The sequence below is a fragment of the Acanthaster planci genome, unplaced genomic scaffold (genome assembly GCF_054643075.1).
Source record: "Acanthaster planci isolate LZ-2023a unplaced genomic scaffold, COTS_SCS Contig118, whole genome shotgun sequence".
Taxonomy (NCBI): domain Eukaryota; kingdom Metazoa; phylum Echinodermata; class Asteroidea; order Valvatida; family Acanthasteridae; genus Acanthaster; species Acanthaster planci.
The window spans coordinates 1-22,117 of NW_028257740.1; the positions used below are offsets into that span (position 1 = coordinate 1).

The 22,117-nt window shown below is 42.9% G+C and overlaps 1 protein-coding gene across 1 annotated transcript in view; it reads left to right on the forward strand.

Annotated features, from left to right (window-relative positions):
* Positions 1 to 6: 6 nt before the first annotated feature.
* Positions 7 to 22,117, forward strand: part of LOC147795228 (vacuolar ATPase assembly protein VMA22-like) — a gene marked incomplete at its 3' end in the record, with an annotated part of 43,814 nt that continues 21,703 nt past the window's right edge. Inside the window, exons 1-2 of the mRNA XM_087132189.1 lie at positions 7 to 72; positions 418 to 543. Coding sequence (XP_086988315.1) covers positions 70 to 72; positions 418 to 543 — 129 coding nt within the window. The remainder of the gene's footprint in view (positions 73 to 417; positions 544 to 22,117) is intronic.

Here is a 22,117-nt window from a genome sequence, read left to right on the forward strand (position 1 = left end):
TTTGAGTCAGGTGGAGTGAGTGTTGGGCATGCTATCAGCAGTTGTTCAGCACACTGGCGCACCCAATCAATGGTAGGAACACGGTGTGTGTATTTATTTGTGCAGGAAATCTTTCACTTGTCCCTTGGTTATATAACCATTTACACTCCTTCCTCTCAGAGCAAAAGAAATGCCAATTAGGAATGAAAATGTTTTGTTTGAAATTGCTGAAGAGATGCACAGATACATTGTGTTTTCTGTTAAAGAATTTGTTCATGTGGTTTAAGGTACTGACACGAACCCTTTTTGTCAATTTAATGTACTTGTACCTTTAAATTGAATCCTTAAGCTTTTTCTGATGTATTTTAAATGAAGTCTTAAGCTTTTTAAAATATGTATTCTGTCTACGTGTATTTCAGTACTTCTGGTATATTTCAGAGGAATCAGTTGAGAGAAATGGACATGACGGTACGTCAGGAGTTAGATGATTTAGTGGTCGACTACAGTGACACTCTTGACAAGATTACAGAAGTGAGGCAGAGAATGCATAGTACACTCCAACAGGTAATTGAAGTCATCCAGTCGGGTCAGAAGCTAACTTACGGTACCAGCATCAGTTGCAATATACATGTAATATGGCTGCAACTTCGATCATAGATGTGTTGTGTATTTAACATACTGATCAAGGCTTTCATTAACTTTTTTTGCAATGGAGTTTTATACTCACTTCTTTTGTAGAAAGGAGTATTTGCAACTCCCGAGGTAAGAAATTTGGAAGTATTTCACTTCCTGGAGTGAAAGCAAGGAGTATTTTATTGTCTTCTCGTAAATGATTATGAAATCAAACTCAGTACATGAGATTTGGTTTACATTGTCATCTTAAACATAAAACAAGTTGTGTAGTGCTTGTGTCCCTATCTGCAGACCCAGTACGGAAGTTGAAATTGCAAGGCACAGACTTTGTTGTCGACGTCTGACTTTCAATTTTATTTCTCATGCATACAAACTGTTAGCTGCTGCTGCTGCATAAAATTAACAGAAATACAGTATGCAGGTACATGTATGTGTCTGCTTACGCTAGTACAACCGTTACTGGCCTTCAACATGGATACAGCAGTGTACATAATGCATACATTTTATCTTTAAGCTTTGCCACCATACTACCATACATGTACATTATATCTTGTAGGCTTTGCATTTTAAGTATGGATGATGGTGATCACTGATGCTTAAGGTGTGTATTTGAACAACATGTATTGTTATAAATGGTACCAATAATAACAAATCTAATGGAAATTAAAACCTGAAATGAAATGGGAAGCAATGGTATTACATCAGATTTTTGAGTAATCCCTCTTTAACATACAGTTTCTAATTCTTCTTTATTTAGTTTGCTGGTGTACAACTTAATGACTGCAACTTTATATGAGTTCCCTTGACCAGTTCCGTAGTAAAGGACTACAAAACTCCTGCTCAAGTACAAGTCTACTTCATGACTGAAACTTATTACAATTTACTAGACCAGCTCTCTTAGGAACTTGAAGGACCAACTTCCTGCTGCAATTCTTCTGGCATAAATCCCTTGGATGGTGAACCAGTCTGAGATTGAGTACGGGGCTTAAAACACGGCTTGAGAAACCTGTTCTTTTCTGCCTTCCAGTTTTAGTTGGCTCTGTGCAAAGGGAATGTGAGGTTATACGGTCCTGATCCACTGTGCTGCTAAGTTTCATTAGCATCTCTATGGACTCAGCTGAGAGACTGCTACGTACATGTAGCTTTGATTTTACTCTGTTTTGGCAGCTAAATCCTCATTCACAGTCAATGGAAGTGAGAGGAATCGTCAAAACAATTTTGCAAAGAATGCAAAATTGCACGAGGTCAATAGTATCTGTTGAATGAACTGCACAGAACTCAGAATACCGGCACCTTTCATCATTCCCTTTGCCTTGGAAAAGTCTTGCTTAAGTACATCAGGGTCCAATAAACAGCTAATATTGATGATGCCAACAACTTCCAAGCTGTCCTTCATATTGTGTGGAGTTGAGGCATTAAACATGCATGGGTCAGTGAGTAATGCCAGTGCCTTCAACACAGAGGATGTTTCATTTGTGGCATGTATTGTGTCATCTATGCACAAGTTTGATTATTTCCTCCACATACTTTGATCTTAATGAATAAATTTCTATAAGCTGTTTCCTGTTGTAGACCAACTCAACACCATTTGCATTATTTGCATCCAACAAGACTGCCACTTGTGGGCTACATACAGCATCCCCAGACTCATCGCCACCATTCTGAATCTTAATTCTGTTAAGAAACGGCTTCAGTTTAGGGCCTGGGGTTTCCTTAAACTCTTCAACAGAACTTAGGCAAGCCTGCATTTTGGGCAGCAAGTCAACACACAGCAGTTCTCGACTTTGCATGAACCTACACAAGTCTCCTACCACATCTAATATGTCACATAAGAAGGCCAATGTTGCACAAAATTTGTACGTTTTCATGAATTTCTGCAGACAAGAGGCTGTTGCATTTTGGTTACGGACAGCATCATCACTAAGGGTGACCATGATAGACTTGTAACATTTGTGAATCACATTCACTGCAATGAACATTGAAAGCCATCTGACATTTATTGGCTCCTTCAATTTGAGGTTCAGCTTGCCAAGCACCTTTTGGATTGCCGCTAGTTTTGCTTGTCATACGGCTGATGAAGCAAAGTGATAATACAGAGTATTTATGTTACTCCTGAATACTTTGACGAACTCAAACTTCTTTGCAGCATGTAAGCCAAAGCAAGCCTATGTGCCAAGCAGAGCACATGTACAAGGGCTGGTGCGAGGTCATGAAGTTTCACTCAAATACCCTTGTGAATACCTGTCATGACACTTGCACCATCACTACCTAAGCCACAAGCTGCTTTAGGTTCAGGCCAAGACTTCGAATTTTTTGCTTGACTTCAGATACAATAGTCTCAGATCTGCTGTTCCATCTGCAATCCTAACATTGCATATCATATTGGTTTCCATTTTGCCATTTCTCACATATCTTATGTACAGAACGAGTTTCTTATGGACCGCAATGTCTGTACTCTCATTTGCTATAATGCCATACACCTAAAATTGTTTCAGAGAACACAAGATATCAGTTTCTATTATTTTCACGAGGGTTTTCTGAACTTCTTTCACCGTTGTATCACATACATCCTTCAAGTCACGTCCTCCCCCATTAAGTCTTATCAGCTCAAGAAGACTGTTGATGGATGAATTCGCCATTTCTTTTTGTGCCCCAAAAAGCACAGTCCTGAAGAAGTTTATCTCTGACACAGACAATGAAGCAGCATGTTCTGGTAGCAAAAGACAGTAAAGAAGCTTGTCTCGTCTCAAGGCCCATACTCATCTGGTGTTCTTTGCTGTTATTATGACGACCCAGTATGCTGTGTTGCATGTTAGTTGTAAAACAGGAAACATGCACAAAGGGAATAAAATATAAATTGAACAAGAAAATGAAACAAAATAGGCCTAGGCCAATAAAAAAATTCAAAATCCGAAAATGAAACAAATTTACGAGGAAATTTTTTCAACCAGGCGCATATTTTGTACACAAGGGTGTATTGCTTACCACGCGATACACGGACATTGTTGGCCAGTTTGCCATCGTGATTGCCTGAATTGTTCATAATTTTTTAAAGAATTGCTATGATTTTTACAGAGATTAAAACAGATGTTCTTCACTTTTTGAGATATTTTTGAAAGCTTTCTACCCTACTGATGCCATTCAATCAGCACAAAATTCACCCCAAACAAAAAAATGCTCCAACCTACCGATCCAATTTTTGAGAGGCATGCACAGCACAACAACATTACATTAACATGTATTTTTTTGGCCTAATAAAAGACTACATGATGTACATGTATGCAGTAGGCCTTATTTAAATTAATCTTTGGCAAGTGTTGATCCAATTTGATCAAGCAAATTTATGACATGGCCTGCCTGATCGGGCAAACTAAAAAAAAAAAGTATGTATCTTTTTGAGTAAAAAAAGCAGGCTGGCCTACATGGAGGCTGCAACTCATTTCTGTGATCGACCAGCGATGATCAAGAAAGAACTTTTTTATTTTTATAGGTGACTACACGATGAAGATGCACGTTGTGTACATTACATGCACGCAGACCCATGCATTAATACGTATAAAACTGACACCGTGCAAAACCCTGTGGATATGTTGATTTTCAGGTTTTTGTGGCATAGGCTAGTGGCATCTCTGCTTGCAACATATTTGATGTCCTACCATAAAAAACGTAGTGTTTTTAAAGTATTGAGGGCCAAAATGAATGCATTTTTTACGCTAAGTTATTTTCGTATTCTCTATCTCCATTGGGTAAAATACGCCAATACGCACGCTACGCCCTGCTGATGGAATTTGGGATTCAACTCTGATCAAATTCAACTGTGAAATTATTTTCTTGATCCAATCAGTAAAGCTGGAAGGCCAGTTACTCATGCAGAAGATTCTAAGTTTCACACATGCCCTTGGCGAAACTGGTGGTTTGTTCTTTAATTTTTTCCTTTTCTCAAATTTGACAAGTTAGGATTCTTTTCAAAAAATGAGTTACCACAAAGTTCGCTTTGTTTGCCAACTTAGTCTACGGCACTCTACCTACCCAGTCGCTACAAATGTAAATTTCCTATATGCCTATTATTATTATTTGCTGAAAAGATTTGATCATCCGAGGTGCATCCTGACTGCCCACAGTGCAATGCGGCCTCACCGCCATGTTCCTCCTTTTCTCGTAATGTAATGGCTGTGTCTTTTAGGCATCTTGGATTGATCAAGTTTCCATTTTCTCTGCACAGTTCTTTGTCAATTTGATCATCCATTATTCCTTTCTGAATAAAGTATTACCTTGATTTTATGTTGGTACGAGACTTCTTTTCATGTATAGTTTGTGTTCTGTCCTTCAGTTTTTCTTGTATGTGCATCCTGTAGGTTTTTACCATTGGTACCACGAGATTCATCCCAGCCCATGTTTACCCTACCGATAATAGGCCTCAGCCTGTTGACTTTAGGTGGTCGCTGTCCAGATCCCAGACAGTCATTGTAAAGTACACTACGCCCTTCAACTGCCATTACCCAGAGGACTCTGAAGACCACCAGCTGCTGTTCAACATTGGTCAGATAGATTGTAGGATTATGCCTTATCAACTACATGTAATAGCATTGATAAAACCCAATTTTACATGGTGGCAGCGGTCTGAACACAGACCCATAGCATGGCCACTTAACTTTTGACCCAGCTCCCCCTGCCAGGGAAGTTTGATGGCAGCAACAGGCCAAACCAATGTGAATTGTGGCCAAAATGGATGAAGCGTTTTGAACGATATTGGATCGCCTCCGGCCTCAACACAAAGCTAGACCAGGAACATGTGAGTACACTGCCATATTCCATGGGGGATTGTGCTGACGATATCCTGATTACCCTCAAAATCAATGAGGAAACAGCAACGTACGATCACGTCAAAAAGACTCTGAAAGAACATTATGAAGGCAGGCGAAATGTGATAGTGGAAAGAGCTCGCTTCAACAAACGCACACAAAAGCCAGGCGAGCCCATTGATGCTTTCATACAAGATCTGTACAGACTGGCTGACAACTGTCAATATCTTGAGCTAAAAGATGGCCTCATCAGAGACGGAATAGTTGTTGGGGTGGTGGATGACAAATTGACCACCTGCAGTCAAAAGTGGACCTCACACTTGATAAAGCGGTCCAGCTATGCCGCCAGGCCGAGGCACGAAAGGACATTCGTGGCATTGTTTGGGGTGACATAAAGCCCTTAAACGTTGACCAGGTCACCAAACGCAAAGCTGCATCCGACAACCAATAGCCAAAAAGCCAGCCCCTACAGCCAAAACAAGATCCAGCCTCCGGGACATGCAAATGGTGTGGCAGAACTCGTCATTCACGCCTGCAATGCCCTGCAAAGGATGCAGTATGTGACAACTGCCAGAAAAAAGGCCACTTCAAGACTGTTTGTCGCAGTGCCCCTGCCCCTAAACGCAGCACTACAAAGGTCCATGAAGTGCAAGACATACCTGATGATGACATTCCCTTCCTTGGTGAAATTGTCAACTACTGGAGCGCACACATCTCCGTAAATGGACACCGTACCCGTTTTAAGCTCAACACGGGGGCGACAGTGTCCGTCATCAGTGACACAGAACCATGGCTCAGCGGAGTAAAACTCAAAAAGACAAATCAGTCCCTCCGTGGTCCAGGTGGTATCCCACTTCCCGTGACTGATATGCTGACTGCAACCATGCAGCATGGCCAGAAGGAAATCACTGATCGACTTTATGTTATTCGGAACCAGCGATGTTCGCTACTCAGTAAACGAGCATGCGTAGATTTTGGATTTGTAGCAAGGGTCAATGAGGTGAAACAGAAATCACTTCCCAACTTCCGAGCGGAGTTCCCTGGCCTGGGAAAACTTTCAACACCAAACAACATTACCTGTGTCCTGATGCTAAGCCGGTATGCTTGTACACACCGCGTAAAGTGCCCCACCTCTACTGCCACAGGTGGTAAAGGAGATACAATTCATGCTTCAACAAGGAGTCATTTCTCCAGTCAGAGTGCCAACAACTTGGTGCTCATCTATGGTAACTGTTCCTAAATTAAATGGATGATACTGCATCTGTGGTGACCTGACCCAGCTGAACAAGTGCGTTCAACGTGAGATTCATCCCACGGCCTCGGTCAATGAAAGTCTCGCTAATTTTGGCCAGAGTCGAATCTTCTCAAAACTCGACGCCAAAAGTGGATTTTGGCAACTGCCACTCGACAAGGAATCAAAGCTGCTGACCACATTCATCACACCCTCAGGCCAGTATTGCTTCAACCGGCTACCTTTTGGCATCAGTTCCACACCAGAGATTTTCCAGCGAACTATGTCAAGCATCCTCGTTGACCTCGACGGTGTCATCTGCCATATGGATGACATCCTTGTCCATTGCGCCAACCAAGCTGAACATGACCAGTGTGTACGGGCAGTCTTACAGTGCCCTCAGAAAGCTGGCCTAACCCTCAATGAGAAATGCGAATTCTCCAAAGGCACTATCAAGTTCTTGGGTCATGTGAATGACGCAGTAGGCCTGCATGCTGACCAACACAAGACTACAGCCATCGCAGGATTTCCAGTCCCATCGAACATCACTGAACTGCAGCGATTTATGGGAATGGTTAATCAACTTGGGAAATTCGTTCCCCGGTTGGCAGAGATCAATGATCCACTACGCCAGCTGCTCCGAAAAGACACAGCATGGTACTGGGGTGAGGCACAGCAGAGATCCTTCCAACAGGTGAAAACCATGCTTTTTTCACCTGAAGTACTCGCTCACTATGACCCCAAACATCCCACCTTCATCACCACTGATGCGTCGTCATTTGGTATCAGGTCTGTCCTGCTCCAAAAACAAGATGATGGAAAACACCGTCCAATTTGCTACGCCTCACGCTCTCTCAGCAAAACAGAGACATGAAACGCAGTCAATGAGAAGCCGCAACATGGGCGTGCGAAAAATTCTCTGACTACACACTGGGGCTACACGTCACCCGTGAGACAGACCACAAGCCACTTATGTCCCTCTTGCAGACAAAGGAACTGTCCAAAATGCCCCCATGCATACTTCGTTTCCGACTACGTCGATGCGATTTGGCCCGTCGGTCCAGTATGTACCAGGCAAGCACCAGACTTTGGCTGACGCATTGTCCCGTGCCCCTGTCGAAAACCAGATGAAACCGACTCCATACTGATCAACGAAGTCGAAAGTTTTGCTATGCACACGATGACTACACTCCCTGCAAGTACACAATGCCTACTCAACATTGCTGAAGCCCAAACAGCCAATGAAGAATGTGCACAAATCAAGGACTACTGCCTAAACGGGGGGCCCTCATTTGTGCCGCACTCACCATTACTCCACCAGTACTGGGAAAGCAGGAGCCATCTCGCAATAGTCGACATTCTTCTTCTATATGATTATCGCATCGTCATCCCCAGAGCCATGAAATTGGACACGCTTGACTGCATCCATCAAGGCCATCTGGGAATCACCAAATGCCGAGCCAGAGCATGTACATCTTTTTGTTGGCCAGGTATCTCCAAAAGTATTGAGGACACCAAGTGAGGATACCAAGTGTTCTACCTGCACTAAACACCGACCAGAACAACGCGAGCTTCTCATGGCAGCATCGTTTCCATCCCGTCCTTGGCAAAGACTGGGCATGGATTTGTTTGAGTACCAAGGGAAAAGCTTCCTTATTGTGGTGGACTACTACTCGCGCTAGATAGAGATTAAGTCTCTCTCAAATGACCAATCTGCCGAAACTGTGATCCGAGCTCTGAAGGAAGTCTTCGCAGTGCGCGGGATATCGGACCTGGTGGTATCTTAAAATGGTCCACAGTTTAGCGCTCACGCATTCCAACAATTTGCTAAGACCTACAAATTCGTCCACACCACAAGCTCACCAAGGTACCCACAAGCAAACGGTTAAGGCCGAGTGTGCAGTTCGTACCGTGAAAGGGCTACTCAAGAAAAATGAGGACCCCTACATTGCCCTTCTCACATACCGAGCAACCCCTCTACAAAATGGACTTTCACCAAGTGAGTTATTGATGGGTAGAAAGCTTCGCACTCAACTGCCAATACTTCCATCAATCTCCTTCCAAAGGCCCAGCCTGAGCTCCACCAGAAAGTCCAACAGAAGGAAGAAATCTACCGGGACAACCAACAACACAACTTCAATTTCTGACACTGAGCAAGAGAGTTGCCCAAACTACAGCCAGGTGACACTGTGTGGATCAGAGATCGAGATCGCCATGGAACAGTCATAATCCAGACACCACAGCCACAATCCTACATCATTGAAACCAATTGTGGCACAGTCCGTCGCAACCGCTCAGCTCTGGTAAACACACCCAACCCAACCCCAACCCCTCCATCACAGCTTCCAGCACCGCTTTCTCCATCTTCTTCTGATGTGACGGAGCAGACACTTCCAACTCCTCCGACTCCCAAGTCTTCACGGTCTAACTCATCATAAACACCCTCTCCATCTTCGTCCAAGACACCATGTGCTCAACCGACTGATGTCGTGACTGTTCAGGACGCTTAGTGAAACCTCCTTACCGCCTTGACTTATAGACTGGACAGACTTATAAAAACACAACCTAAAGCAACCAATTGATCAGTCCACAAGCTAAACTCCACTATGAGGAAAACAAAACCAATATTTCAGTTCCCATCATGCATGAGAACAATGCATAAAAAGAGTGAAAGTTTACTTGTTCAATAGTTAGTTGTTGACATTAGTTGTCAAAAGAAGAGTTGTTGACGTTTAGTGTTAGAGAAAAAAATCTTAAAAGGAAAGCAAGTTAAAGCTCACAAGAAATTCCAAACATTTCTTAAACTCTCAAAGTTAATTGTAAAGGAAACAAAGTGAAATTAAGTGAACATTAATAGAAACTTAAAGTATGCTTATTGGTACTTGAAGGGGGGTGTAGGATTATGCCTTATCAACTACAATTAATAGCGCCCTCTGTTGACCATATTGTGAACACATGGAAATATTCCATGGAAGCTGCCATCTTGAATAAAGCACTTATACATGAATGACCATCTCCACAATATCTGTCGATAATACCCAATATTACAAAGACCACTTCTCCTGTGGCCTATGTGCATACTCTGTCTCGCCCAGATACCAAAGTCACTGTGCTGGGTCTCCCCTCAAGCACCAGAGCCTGCCCCACCTTGACATTGCTAGTTCTTCTTCAGGTACTGAGGAGCCTACTGGGCTCTTACGTTGCCTGGGATTTAAGCCAGCAAAGCCCATTTGTGGCTTGGGGTTTCAACTGTGTATCTGCTGGCCATCTGACCTCACTTCTCTGGTCCCTCTGCCCAGAATTCTGTAAGTTCCTGCTGACCTCGACTTGGAACATTCCCCGGGCGTTCCACCTTCTGCGGCCCTTCTGCACACCTCTGCTATTGGGTCACCCACCACTGGGAAAGGCAAGCACAAGTGCTCCTCCAACATCAAGTTCTTTGAAACCCAAGAAGAGGCACTGCTCCGATCATCAAGACCTCATCTCCTGACGACAGACTGAGCACGCAGTCCAAAACGTTGAGTATACTCCTGGTTCTTTTCAGAACCACACATACAAGAGATATATTCCTTTGCATGGTGCTACCGCAAGCATTTCCACCTATTGCAGTCTTTCACAATGAAAAGCCTGAAATTCAAAGACCTTACTTCTATGCCGTAGATGTCAGTTTTCCTATCCATCAACGAGTCCTGATTTTCATCGCTCATCACCTCGACAGTGGAACTTGGAATTTTACAAATTATCTTATTATAAAAGTTACGTTGTGTTATCATTTATGGAAAACAAAAACAAAGACTTGGAACCCAAAATTGACCTTGTGTTATCAAAGCTCTTCTTTGACTGTTTGTCTTTGACAGTACATGTATTATGATAGTCCATCAGATGAACATGAGCCACCTCCCCAAGTATCCAGGCGGCTGTCACGTGTCATATACCTCCTGTCGTCCAACGTCTACGGCTTGGGCATCCAGACATAATCCAGACAGTAGCACTTTCTGGGCCAACTGACCCGATCGCTGGTCCGATGAATACGCCATCAATATGCGAACCCAATTCCGAGTCTCTGTCACAGACTTCTGGGGGTGGCTCTTGCTGTCACCGGTAGGCCCGCCCAGACCACAGGGAAGTGAGTCCACACCTTACCTGGTAATCCCTAATGACCACTACAGGCCTAATCCTACTGGCTTTTGAGACTACGTCACCGAGCACCCAGACAGGAATGAGCAAATAGCATTTGCCAGTCATTCTTCCCATCATTTTTAGCTCTTCCCTTCATTATGCTTAACCATCACTGCGTCACTCCAGTCTGAATCCTCTGGCATCCAAACCTAATAATCTTCAAGCCATTGGCATTTTTACATGCCCCTTTGCACCCTGTTATCCAGAGTTTCCCCAAGGGGCCCTCCAGAAGAAATTTGTGAATCTATTCCCACTGCGGCTTACCATGTACAACCCTGTGATCCACAGAACGACCATTTTCTGTATGTGACCACAGATTCTGCTCTGCCGCCCTGCCATGCCCCACACACTGTCTGGTGTGTGTTTACTTTAAAGTGGGCGTGTCCAAAGTCTGTTCACTGTGACTGTTACGAGGTCCGTCAAATAATGCCCAGCTGCAGTGTGTCTGAAACGTAGGGGGTACTCAGGCCCTGTCCGTTTCTGAAATAAATGCTTTCGTAAATGCGTGGAAACGATCAAAGTCTTCTGTTGCCGCTGGGGCACCAGCGGCCTTGTTGGGTACGGGACATTGCTTACTTTCAATTTGACATGAATGTCTTCAACACCCTTCCACATGTTTTGGAGTTACACACTGCCACTAAAGACAACATGCATCCGACTTAGCAAGCCTTCCATTAGGAAATCTTTTCTCAATAAAGACTGAAACCAACTTTGTTTAGGTTACATGAAGTCATGGTCTCTGACCTATTTCATTTCTTTCTCCCTTATTGAGGTCGATTCCGTGGAGGTGAGAAGAGAGTCTCCTTTCCATCCAGACCTCACTATAGTCATGCTAGGGGCTCTGGATGATAATGCCATATCCATCTATGAGTAAGTCTTGCAGCTTTCTTGCCTCTTCTTTCGCACTGCCATCAAAGCCACATCAACGGAAAGGGCAACGGCAGTTAACCTGCAGACAATCCACATGTCAGGGTCCGACAATGTAGTGGCAGACGAACTCTCCTCAAGATGATAGAGCAGTCTCACATTGGCCTCTTCGTTTCTCCAAACAACACTCGACACCTGGCATTCTGCTTGAGAGTTTCTCTCCCTCTGTGCATGAATCACAGATGCCCTACATTCCGATTGGACGGGCATGCTCAGGATGCCTTTCTGTCTATCTTCTTAGTGCACTGCACTCAACCTACCCATTTTTATGATTCAATTCCCTAAAAACTTGATCAACGGCAGTGCATTTTGTATAAAGCCATGAGGCATAGTGGGACCGCCACCATATTCGTCCTTCTTTTCCTTCGGAAGTGACTAGATATCAACCCGTGAAACCTGGTCTGCTATTTTTCTCAAGACTCTTAGAGGGTTCATGCTTGGACTCTGTTTCTGCATCAATTGAAAAAGGAAATCCCAAACACAATGATAAAATGAATAGCACAAATGGGTCGGATTCGAACCAGGGACTATGGATCTGCAGTTCAAATCACTACCAACTAAGCTATCGAAGCGACGTAATGGATTCCATTTTTGAAATGTCTCAAATGGTGTATTGCATTTTCCCCTCTTCATGAATCATTGGTCACCCCAGCTACTGAAAAAAAGCAGCACACCAGGTTTCACGGGCTAGTATTAAGTCGCTTCCTTTTCCTTCGCGTGATTCCTGATGGACGTGTCAATTGATGCCAATCTTTGAATTCTTGAGTTTTCCATATTGCTACATGTATATAGGGAAAACATCAAAGTTTACATGAAAACACGCTAACTGTGAGCAAAACATTAAACACATACACTAAACACTATGAAATTGGATCGGTTAAAATAAGGTTAAATGTCATTCCTTGGTTAAAATGTTTTCCACCCTGATTTTAACCCCATTTTAACCGCATAGCTCAAAGCCAAAATATTCGCCCCATTTTAACCGTGTTTCAACCGAACCCACCACCCTTTTTTATTCAAGCCTTAATCCTCCTCTGGTCCATCCACAGTCCAAACAAACAATCTCCCATTTTAACCATGCTTCAACGGTGGAGAAAAGGTGTGCAACAAACCGCAGAGTCCTGTTGGGTAAATTCACATATTACCTAATAAAGGAGCGGTTTGGGGGGAAATGTCACTCATCTTCCTTTAACGTTCCACAAGTTGGAATTGGCTTTAATGTATTGGTGTGTGGAGGTATTTCTGCACCCATTAAGCAACATTTTGGACAAATAAAGCAATGAATTGTTTGAATACAAACGATACACGTGTCTGGAGTAGTTTAGTTATAATAAAGAACTGAAGTTTTATTGGTATAGTTACCGTTCAATTAGTCCTTAATGACAAATTTAAGCGGAAGTGACTGTTTTCTGCATGCACAAAATCAATCGCACTAGCACTAAAAATTCAAGATGGCAACACTCATAGACCGATGTTAGCCATTCATCAAGAGCACAGAAGCGTTTACTGATTAAAAGTCCTCAAGGCAGTTTTGTACCGCCGGCCCATAAGCCCTAACAAATAGGCAAGAACCGGGCCATCCAAACCATACTAAATCCACAGGATAATCTGGAATAATTCACCCCAGTTTTGAGGACGAACTTCCTTGTCCCACAATTTCTCCCGCAGACAGCGTCACGGCTAACGGGCCACCCGCATAGTACGGCTGTAGCTCCCCAGCCACCTATGTGCTTAATCGCTGGGCAGGTCATGTCATGCATGTACACAGTTGACTGCCGCGTGACGCGTGATATCGAAGGCAAGCTTTTCTGCACGTGCATGGGCTGGATCAGTAAAAAGGTGCACAGGGGCAGACGCTGACATGAACTGATATTGCAGCGGGTGGTGATCACCTCGACCGGCTTGCTTTGGCCAGCTTTCAGTGTATTTTTAGTCGAGGAATTACTCATTTTCACTTTCTTCAAATTAAACCTCACATTACACTTTTTGATCTACCGTCTATGCCGAATTCCGGGTAAGAAATGTCTCAATTCCCCATCTCCAAGCTTAGAACATTCTTTTTCATTATCGTCGCAGCCAATAGCAAGAATGAAAAAGACGTCACATTCAAATTGGGGCCGTACCTCTACGCGAATGGCCCAAAATATATTTTCCCCTGGAGTTGCCGTCGATCGAGCGCGAGTCTGACTGCGATCAGCATCCAACCAAAATTCATTTTGAATGTCCATTTCTAACTTCATTGGCTAAGTATGGAACGTAAGGGTGTGCATCTTGGAGCTTTGCATGCATAATATTTTTGTGAATATACATAAGCACAGATGTAGTGAGACTTTAGCATTGTAATAAGCCGGCTGAAATGCCATACCTACATGTATGCATGTACATTGTAACTTTACACGATAAATTCACTGATTTTTTACTTGCATGTGTGCATGTACAGTCCCCAGCTAGCACGAGTATAACTTGTTATCCTGTTTCCGTTATGTTGTTGTTTTTTGTCTCAACGTTTCTTGCAATTGCATGCATTTCCATTTGCTATCCATGCCATGTCATATCAAAGCTTAACATCCGAACCTAAAAGTGTGGGTCGGTTCGGTTGGAAAGTGCCATGTTAGATGATTTTAGGTTCGATTCTGTGGTTCGGTGGCTTGGCTGATGTAAGAGCTTGTAGCAAAAATATTCACGATATGCGGAAGATCGGGCACATTATAAGCTTGCATGTTATATTCCATCTGCGGATCTGCCAGTTCGTAAAGGGCTTGATTGTTCAGCAGGGATTTGCGATGCCTTAAATAAAATGTCTCTATCCTGAAATACACATGGGCCGCATGACGCCTGAAAACTAATACATTCAGGTATAGAATAGGCCTACGAAGTGCTGAGTCCAGGTGCAAAGAACTTGTTTCAATCAGTGGCGATTAAAAGCTATTTAGTATAGTGTTAGGGATTAGGGCGGGGCAGCCTATTAATGCGATATGATCGCCAAGCACAAGGAACTCATCTGGCCTTGGGGATTATGCTCCACAAAACTGACCACAGAGTGTGATTCCCCAGAAGATCCCTGTTTTAACTGAATAGCCGGCCTTGCTATTCGAGCTGAAAAACCACAAAACTTACCGCAGACTTAATGCGCAGAGCTCTTTACCAGTTTTCAAAAAGAACCCCATTTTGAACCCTATTTCTTGCTACCCCAAGTTTAACTGAAAATGAACACGGTTAAATAGAGTGATCACATGACATACACCAGTATTAACCACTTCCTGCCGGGGCATTTATCAATGTTCATGATGCTGGGGCGGGATATTTATCATTTTTTGCTGTTTTCAAAATTCTTTAAAAATTCTTTTCCTCATTTACTGGACACTTACAAACACATGAAGGCTTGTCTGGTGTCCATCCTAGCCTGACAGACAAAATCTATTGATGCCTGAGTATTTCAGCCAGGCCTGCAGCCTTGTAAAAAGAGCCTAGATTTTGTGGGTGTTATAATATTATTTTGTTCACAAACCTGGCTTAGTGCGCTGCTGACCTCTTTTCAAAAGGGGCCAGATTAGCACGCAGTGGTGCTGTGTGGCTCATTGCTGTGTTGGTGGAGTGCAGTTTGTCCCAAGTGGTAATCCGCTCGCTCTAAATGCCCCAAATCGTGGTATACTGTTTCAAAACAAGGCAGGATTATCTCCACTTTTGAGAGTGAAAAATTGTCCATAATGCCCAGCAGCCTGGTCTTTTGTTCCGAGTACGGTCTTTTATTACAAGGCCCTGTTCCCTTTGTCCGAGTTCAGAGACCCCGGCCATGCATATAAGGCATACATGTACGTGTCCGGATCCGGAGTCCCCAGCAAGAAGTGGTTAACTGAGAAACTACATTTTAATCAAGCGGAAATTCACAGTGAAACTACCCAAATGACTGAATAAGGGTAAAACTTGGACAGTGAGTATAGGTGGTCTACCAGCCTGAAGTTCGTTTACTTGTGCACACCTGCTAAAACATGTTCTACTATGGTTGACTCAGGTGTCACATCTCTCTTGTTTACGGAAAAGAAGACTCCAACATTCAACCGTAGTGTTAGATTGCACCACATAGATTGGGATTTATACACTGGTATAAAAGCACAAAGCAAATAAAACTATAGGAACTCCCCGAATATGAAATAAACACCTGTGTATAAATTGCATGAGCCCTGAGCAAGGAGCTGGACTTGTGTGTGGCCTCTTTTCCTGCTGGACATACGTTCATCCCTTCCACTTGGCTTGTGTGCATTCATGATGTGCATTATTTCAAGAACTGACATTTTGAAAACATTTTCAGATCAGGTGGGAAAAGTGCTTACTCACTCTACCAACCTTGATCAGTTGATAGACTTTACAATTTTGATATACCTACATGTATTTCTACTACTCTAGTTCATTTTGAAAGAGTTCCATGTACGGACAACACTTCATGCCTCTGTGAATAAACCTATGGGACTATTCTGAAAAACCTCTGTTTTCTAAGTAAATACTTCCTGGTGGCTGTTATAATATTTTAAGGGAAAATTAGCATTGTCCAGAAACATGTATATAACTCTTTCCATTCATTTTAACCTCTTCAAGAATTTCAAACAAATATGAAAAGAAAAGTAAAATTAAAAATATGCATAGCCCAAATTGCAAGAACAAAAGATCAATGGTTACACCAAGAGGTTGTAAAATGCACCACAGAGCATCTACCTGTAAAAATTTTCCTTGGGCCCCGGACCTCGCACGGTATATGCTTTATGCTTCATGCTTGCAATTTCAGCTATTTTCAGCCTTTTTTTGTATTCCACTCACACCGCTATAGTTGAAGAGTTAATTGTAATTAGTGAGCTGAGAAACTGGGAACATGTAATAACATTTGTTCAAAGTCATCTTCTAGTAAGGGCCAATCTACCAATGGAATTGAATGGGCACTGGTTTTGCGACTCTGCAAAAAGGTTAAAATAAGCATATTTCACCAGTCCCGACCAAAATGTGTTTCCTATGAGAAGAAAAATCTTTAACACAAGCATGGGTGATACTAGATTTTGGTTAAGACGAGTGTTTTTTCTGGTTCGGTCGAGTGCAGATGTATTGTTATCTCTCTATTTAGCATGAGCATTTTGAAACAACTTAATAAACGAACCCCTTCAATACATTCAACAATGATACGAGTGGGAAAATACTTTTCGTTTAATAAGAAAAGTGTGGCAGACAGGTGTTTTGGCTTCTTCAGTGGGGGAGACTGGAATCAGTGAAACAACTCCCTGCCGGCAACTGTGATGTACGGAGTGTGATTCCGAAAAAAGATGGCAGAGACCCTGCTAAGATGTCTTGTTCACTCCAACGCACACACTGCCATGAGTGGCAATTAAACAGTTGGCAATGAACACTTGATGAAATAACAATGCCAGTCAACTATATCAACAAACTACAGTATCTCAAGTGCAGCAACACATTAGTTATCCACATTTACTTTAGAAACAGTATATAATGTTTCAGTTGCCACATACTCCTCTGGTAACAGTACTAACAATCCCTTTGGCCACCATTCCTGTTATTGTGGCAGCATAACTTAGCCTGACACTTTCCTCTAAAGAAAAAACACTAAGAGGGGTTGTTTTGCAGTAAGCAATCGGAAACCACTGTGACCATGCTCCAACCCAGTCTAGCTTTCTAAAGCACCTGCTACTTTCAACATAACAGACCACTGGTCATCAGACCCCCCAGGGCCTGATAAGGGAGTGACGACATGTCTAAGGAATGTCCAACCAGGCACTCCTACCCTACCGAATATACATGGCAGGCCTATGTGAACCACTATTTGCAATACATGTACAATACACTACAGCACACAGTACATCAACTTCTTTAGACAATGAACAAACTTTTCCTAGCTTAACCTCAGCAGAACATCATAGTTTTAAACAAGATGGAAAATATGTGTGGGTACATCTTATGCAGAGACATTGATATTTTCAATGGTCTGCTGCCTGCAACCTACGGAGATTACTCTGCATTATTTCCAAGTCCATTGCTTCCATTCGCTAAATTCTCAATTACTAATAGTGCGCCCTCACTCACTCCCCCCCTCCTTGAAGGCATCGGCCACGTTTGTCCTCTTTTCTTAGTGCCATTATATTTACAAATAGGTCATTTGGGAGACTTTTGTGGTAAACTTTTCAGCATTAGGGAGACATTGGCTTTTAGGGAGATGTTTCAGTGTCTCCCTATTTTCAAACTACCAGAAGGAGGCTGAATTTTACCGTCCAGATTTTGAGAGATGATAGATTAGGGCCTAAAATGACAACACAAATTTTGGTTCAGATCAGACTAGGGAATATTGAATTATGGGACAGTTAAGTTGGAAAAATTTTGTGCACATTCTTATGGAAATGCCTCCCTAATGACCCATTAGCGGTAATTATTATTAATATTATTTATGGTTTATTACAGTATGTTTGTAGCAGACAGCCCAGCGGCTGACAATGTACAATTACAAGATAAAACTGAATTAAAAGAAAAGAATGATAAATATAATATTAATATCACATGAACTATATATATACAGTAAAACTCGACACATATAAAAACTTTCACAGACACATAACATAAAATATTAAAGACAATGTACAATCAAATGACTAGCCAACAAGAAATTTAAAAACACTAAATGACATGAAATAACAAAAAAAAAAATCACAAAGACATCTACATACATGTTTGTATAGAAAATGTAGTAAAACAAGTTGAATGATTGTAAATATCTGTACCAAACCACAGAATAAGGTCAGTCCAATCACCTTGTTTTCTTGCAAACTTAAAAATGATTTGTCAATGTGTACATGAGTGTGCAGTGGTGCTGTATCACTCATCAACGGGGCCCTGGAGCACTTTTGACCTTGGTGCTCATCCACGGGTGCGCTACGCCTAAAACAGTAATGTACTGTTTAAAAACAGTGATGGATTACCTTCGAAAAGTGCAAGCTGAAAAATGAGGGCAATTCCCAGCAGCAGGTCTTTTGTTCCGAGTATGGTCTTTTGTTACATGGACTACATGAACCTCTTTTGTCCGATTTCAGGCAGCCTGGCTCTGTGTATAAATCCATGGGGCTCGAAACGGGGTTCCCTGACAGCAGGTGGTTAGTAGGGCATTGGTTTTGGTCCTTGCTAAGTCAGGGAATAGGACAGTGCGTAGTTAACTATTCCCTCCCTTTGGCCAGTCCGGGGTATGGCCATTTGATATCCTTATTTGCTCCAGCACTGTACTTTCGAGCACACGAGTTAGTTCTTCGAGCATCAAGTGAAATTCGCGAACTCGTAATAGTGGTACTTGTGTGGTATTTGGTGCTCATGCCACGCGCCTGCAGACCCTGAGATATCACTAGTCCGATTCCGCTCCACTACTGCCTAATCTTGGTGCATTACAGTGGTGGTCTACTGCATGAGAGAACGTTGTTTGGCTAGTTATTCGTGGTCTCTTTCCCTTATGAAGCACTGTACCTTGAATGTAGTTGCTGCCTGGTCTTCACCGCGATTTTTCAATTCCTCTCCATCGAGTCTGACCGCAAGGCCCTCTCGATGTGGTAGATATTTCTTGTGTATTTTTCTTTGTCCTTCGGGGTTGGTTTTGGACAATGGCTTTTTGCCCAACCTCTTGGACTAACAGGACAACTGCTATGGCCTGTTCCCGTTCCTGTTGAGATATAGACCTAGCCTCCTGGGCCCACTCTTCACCTGGGGACATTGAGCCTACTGGCTTACAACGATGGCTTGGCCTCCCCCTATCGCTGATCCCTTTCCACAGGGGATGGTGTCTACTGGTTTTTCTCTGGCTCCGGTACAGCGGGATGAACCCACAGCCCCGTCTCCTGTGCAGCATTCTTCTCAACAGAAACGGGGCAGAAGTGCAAAATCTCGCAGCCACTGTTCGTCTTCCGTCCACTCTTCCAAGAAGAAAAAAGTAAAATCGGGATCTCCGTCTACCAAAGATATGCTGCAAGTTCCAATAGACTATCTCAACGCTTATTCAGCATTATACTCATCCCCCTGCCATTGCGCATCCAGATCCGGATCCCGCCCCCAGGCCGTTCTGTGTCTCATACGGGGCAACAGGATCTTCCTTTGTCTCTTTGGCCTTTTCAGCTGGCATCCATTGAGGCCCATTCCCTTGATCTCTCTGCTGGTCCTGATCTACCGCTGCTGGTCTCTGATTTGCGTCAGTCGCAGGATGAGGAAGAGCCTGTTTTGGTAAATGATCTGTTTCCTTCGGAGTTCCGCCTTCGTCTGCTCCAATGTGAAATGATTCAGGTCTTTGGACTTCTGTCTCCTGCTCCTCTGGTGGAAGACCAGAGTTGCCCCTCATTCAAGCATTGCACACCAGGGTTGTCTTTCTCCTCTCATCCTCTCTTTCCTGAGCTTCCTCTGGACCTCACATAAGTAGAAACCATGGATAAGCTCGCAAAGGCCAAGACGTGATATGGTGGCAACCGTTCTCACTCGTACTTTAACTTTCCACAGGGCAATTGTGATACTTACGTAGGGTTCCAGCTGGAAAACTTCAATTAACAGCCAAAGTTGTAGCCAAATGTTTGATTTTATAGCCAAAATAATGTATTTTGGCAGCCAAAGTTGTTTGAAAATAAAGATAAAAGACATGTCATTCACTCTGATTCAATTAATTTGTGTGAACTGTTTCGCAAATGGATCAATTATTATAAATCGACTAACATTTAATAAAAACTACATCCTGTACATCTCATATTTCCAGCGTTTGTTGGAATTCATGTTAATCTCATATTTCACACGTTTTGCTGGAAGTTACTTCCAAGGTAAGTACATGTGAAGAATACATGCCCATATGAATGACTCACATACATGTACATGTACCAAATATCTTCTAGGATTTTCATCAGACCACAGTTTGAATGTCCGATGGAAATCAAACACAATGCTTGGAGGACCTTCAGCAGTAACCCTCATCAAGGCATCAAGTGTGTCAGGTTTGAGGTTGCACCATTTTATATAATGCAAGACGAAGTGTACTCTTCATGTTCGAGGCCTAGGAAGTACAATGCAAGTACTTGTTGAGCCCACGCATACGTGTTCATGGGCTTATGCTCAACTGGACTCGGGCCGCAACAAATTTTTTTAGCATGCCAGATCGGGCAGCCCATGCCGTAAATTTGCTTACCTATTCGGACAAACACTTGCCCAAGATTTCCCCAATTTGTAGAAGAATCCATGATTTTTATGATTATTTAACTTAAGCCTTCTGCATGCGCGCAGTCTTTTTGTTTTGGGGGGCAATTTTTGTGCTGATTGAATGGCATGAATGGGGACGACAGCTTCTCAAAAAGTGATGAACACCTGTCTTAATCTATGTAAAAATTTCTACAGTCGACAATTCACAAAAATTGTGGACGTTTCACACAGTGCTGCTGGCAATCACAGCAGCATACTGGCCAACAATGTCTGTGTATCGCGTGGTAAGCGTGCGTGATGCATCCAGACCAGCGGGCTATAAACCTTGTGCCACAGCAGGAAATTTGTTAAAACACGCTTCAAGTATGAGCAAAACAACCTCAAATTAAACTCATAATCACAGAAAATACATACATAAATAAGAGACCAATTCTGTAAATTAACTTGCAGAAAACGTCTTGCAACATCGATCCTTTTTTTGACCAGCAGATTTAGGGTTGCATGCGATAACGTGTACGGCTGATGTGGTTAATCTAATCCGGAATGTACCGTACATGTATAGACTGGTTCTGGTTGCTACATTTCCATAATGCATTCTTTTGCATGGTGGGGGGGAAGCGGCGGGAAGCAGAGCAGCTGTTTAATGCACTGTGCTTTGCGCATGAGTTTTCACCACTGTGACAGTGAATGTGAATGGGAATTGTTTTTGAAAGTTGGAAATTAATACCACTATGACACTTTGGTGACAAACAAGTTTTAAGGTTTGTCTGAATTTGCAAAATATTTGCCAATTTTTCTCACCTTGTCAATAGCCAAAATAATAATTATTCACCAATTGTGAGAATGGCAAACAGCAGCTGGAACCCTGCTTACTCATCGGTACCCGATCCACCCGAGGCTGTTGAGGATAAGGTGTACCCAACAAGGCACAAATCCAGTCATGTCTTCACTGACAAGAGCCTGCATTGTTTTGAGATAGTGCTCAGGGATATCAACCGTGCTTCCTGGATTGGCATCCGCTGTGTGGCTTTTCTACTTCTCCTGACCAAGTTTCTGTCCCAGCATGTGAGGAGGGCTCGGATATCTCTCTCGAGTTTGTCACCATGGTGTTTCATAGCATTGACGATACTCTGTTAGCCTTCTGGAGAGTGAGGTGAAGCGTCTC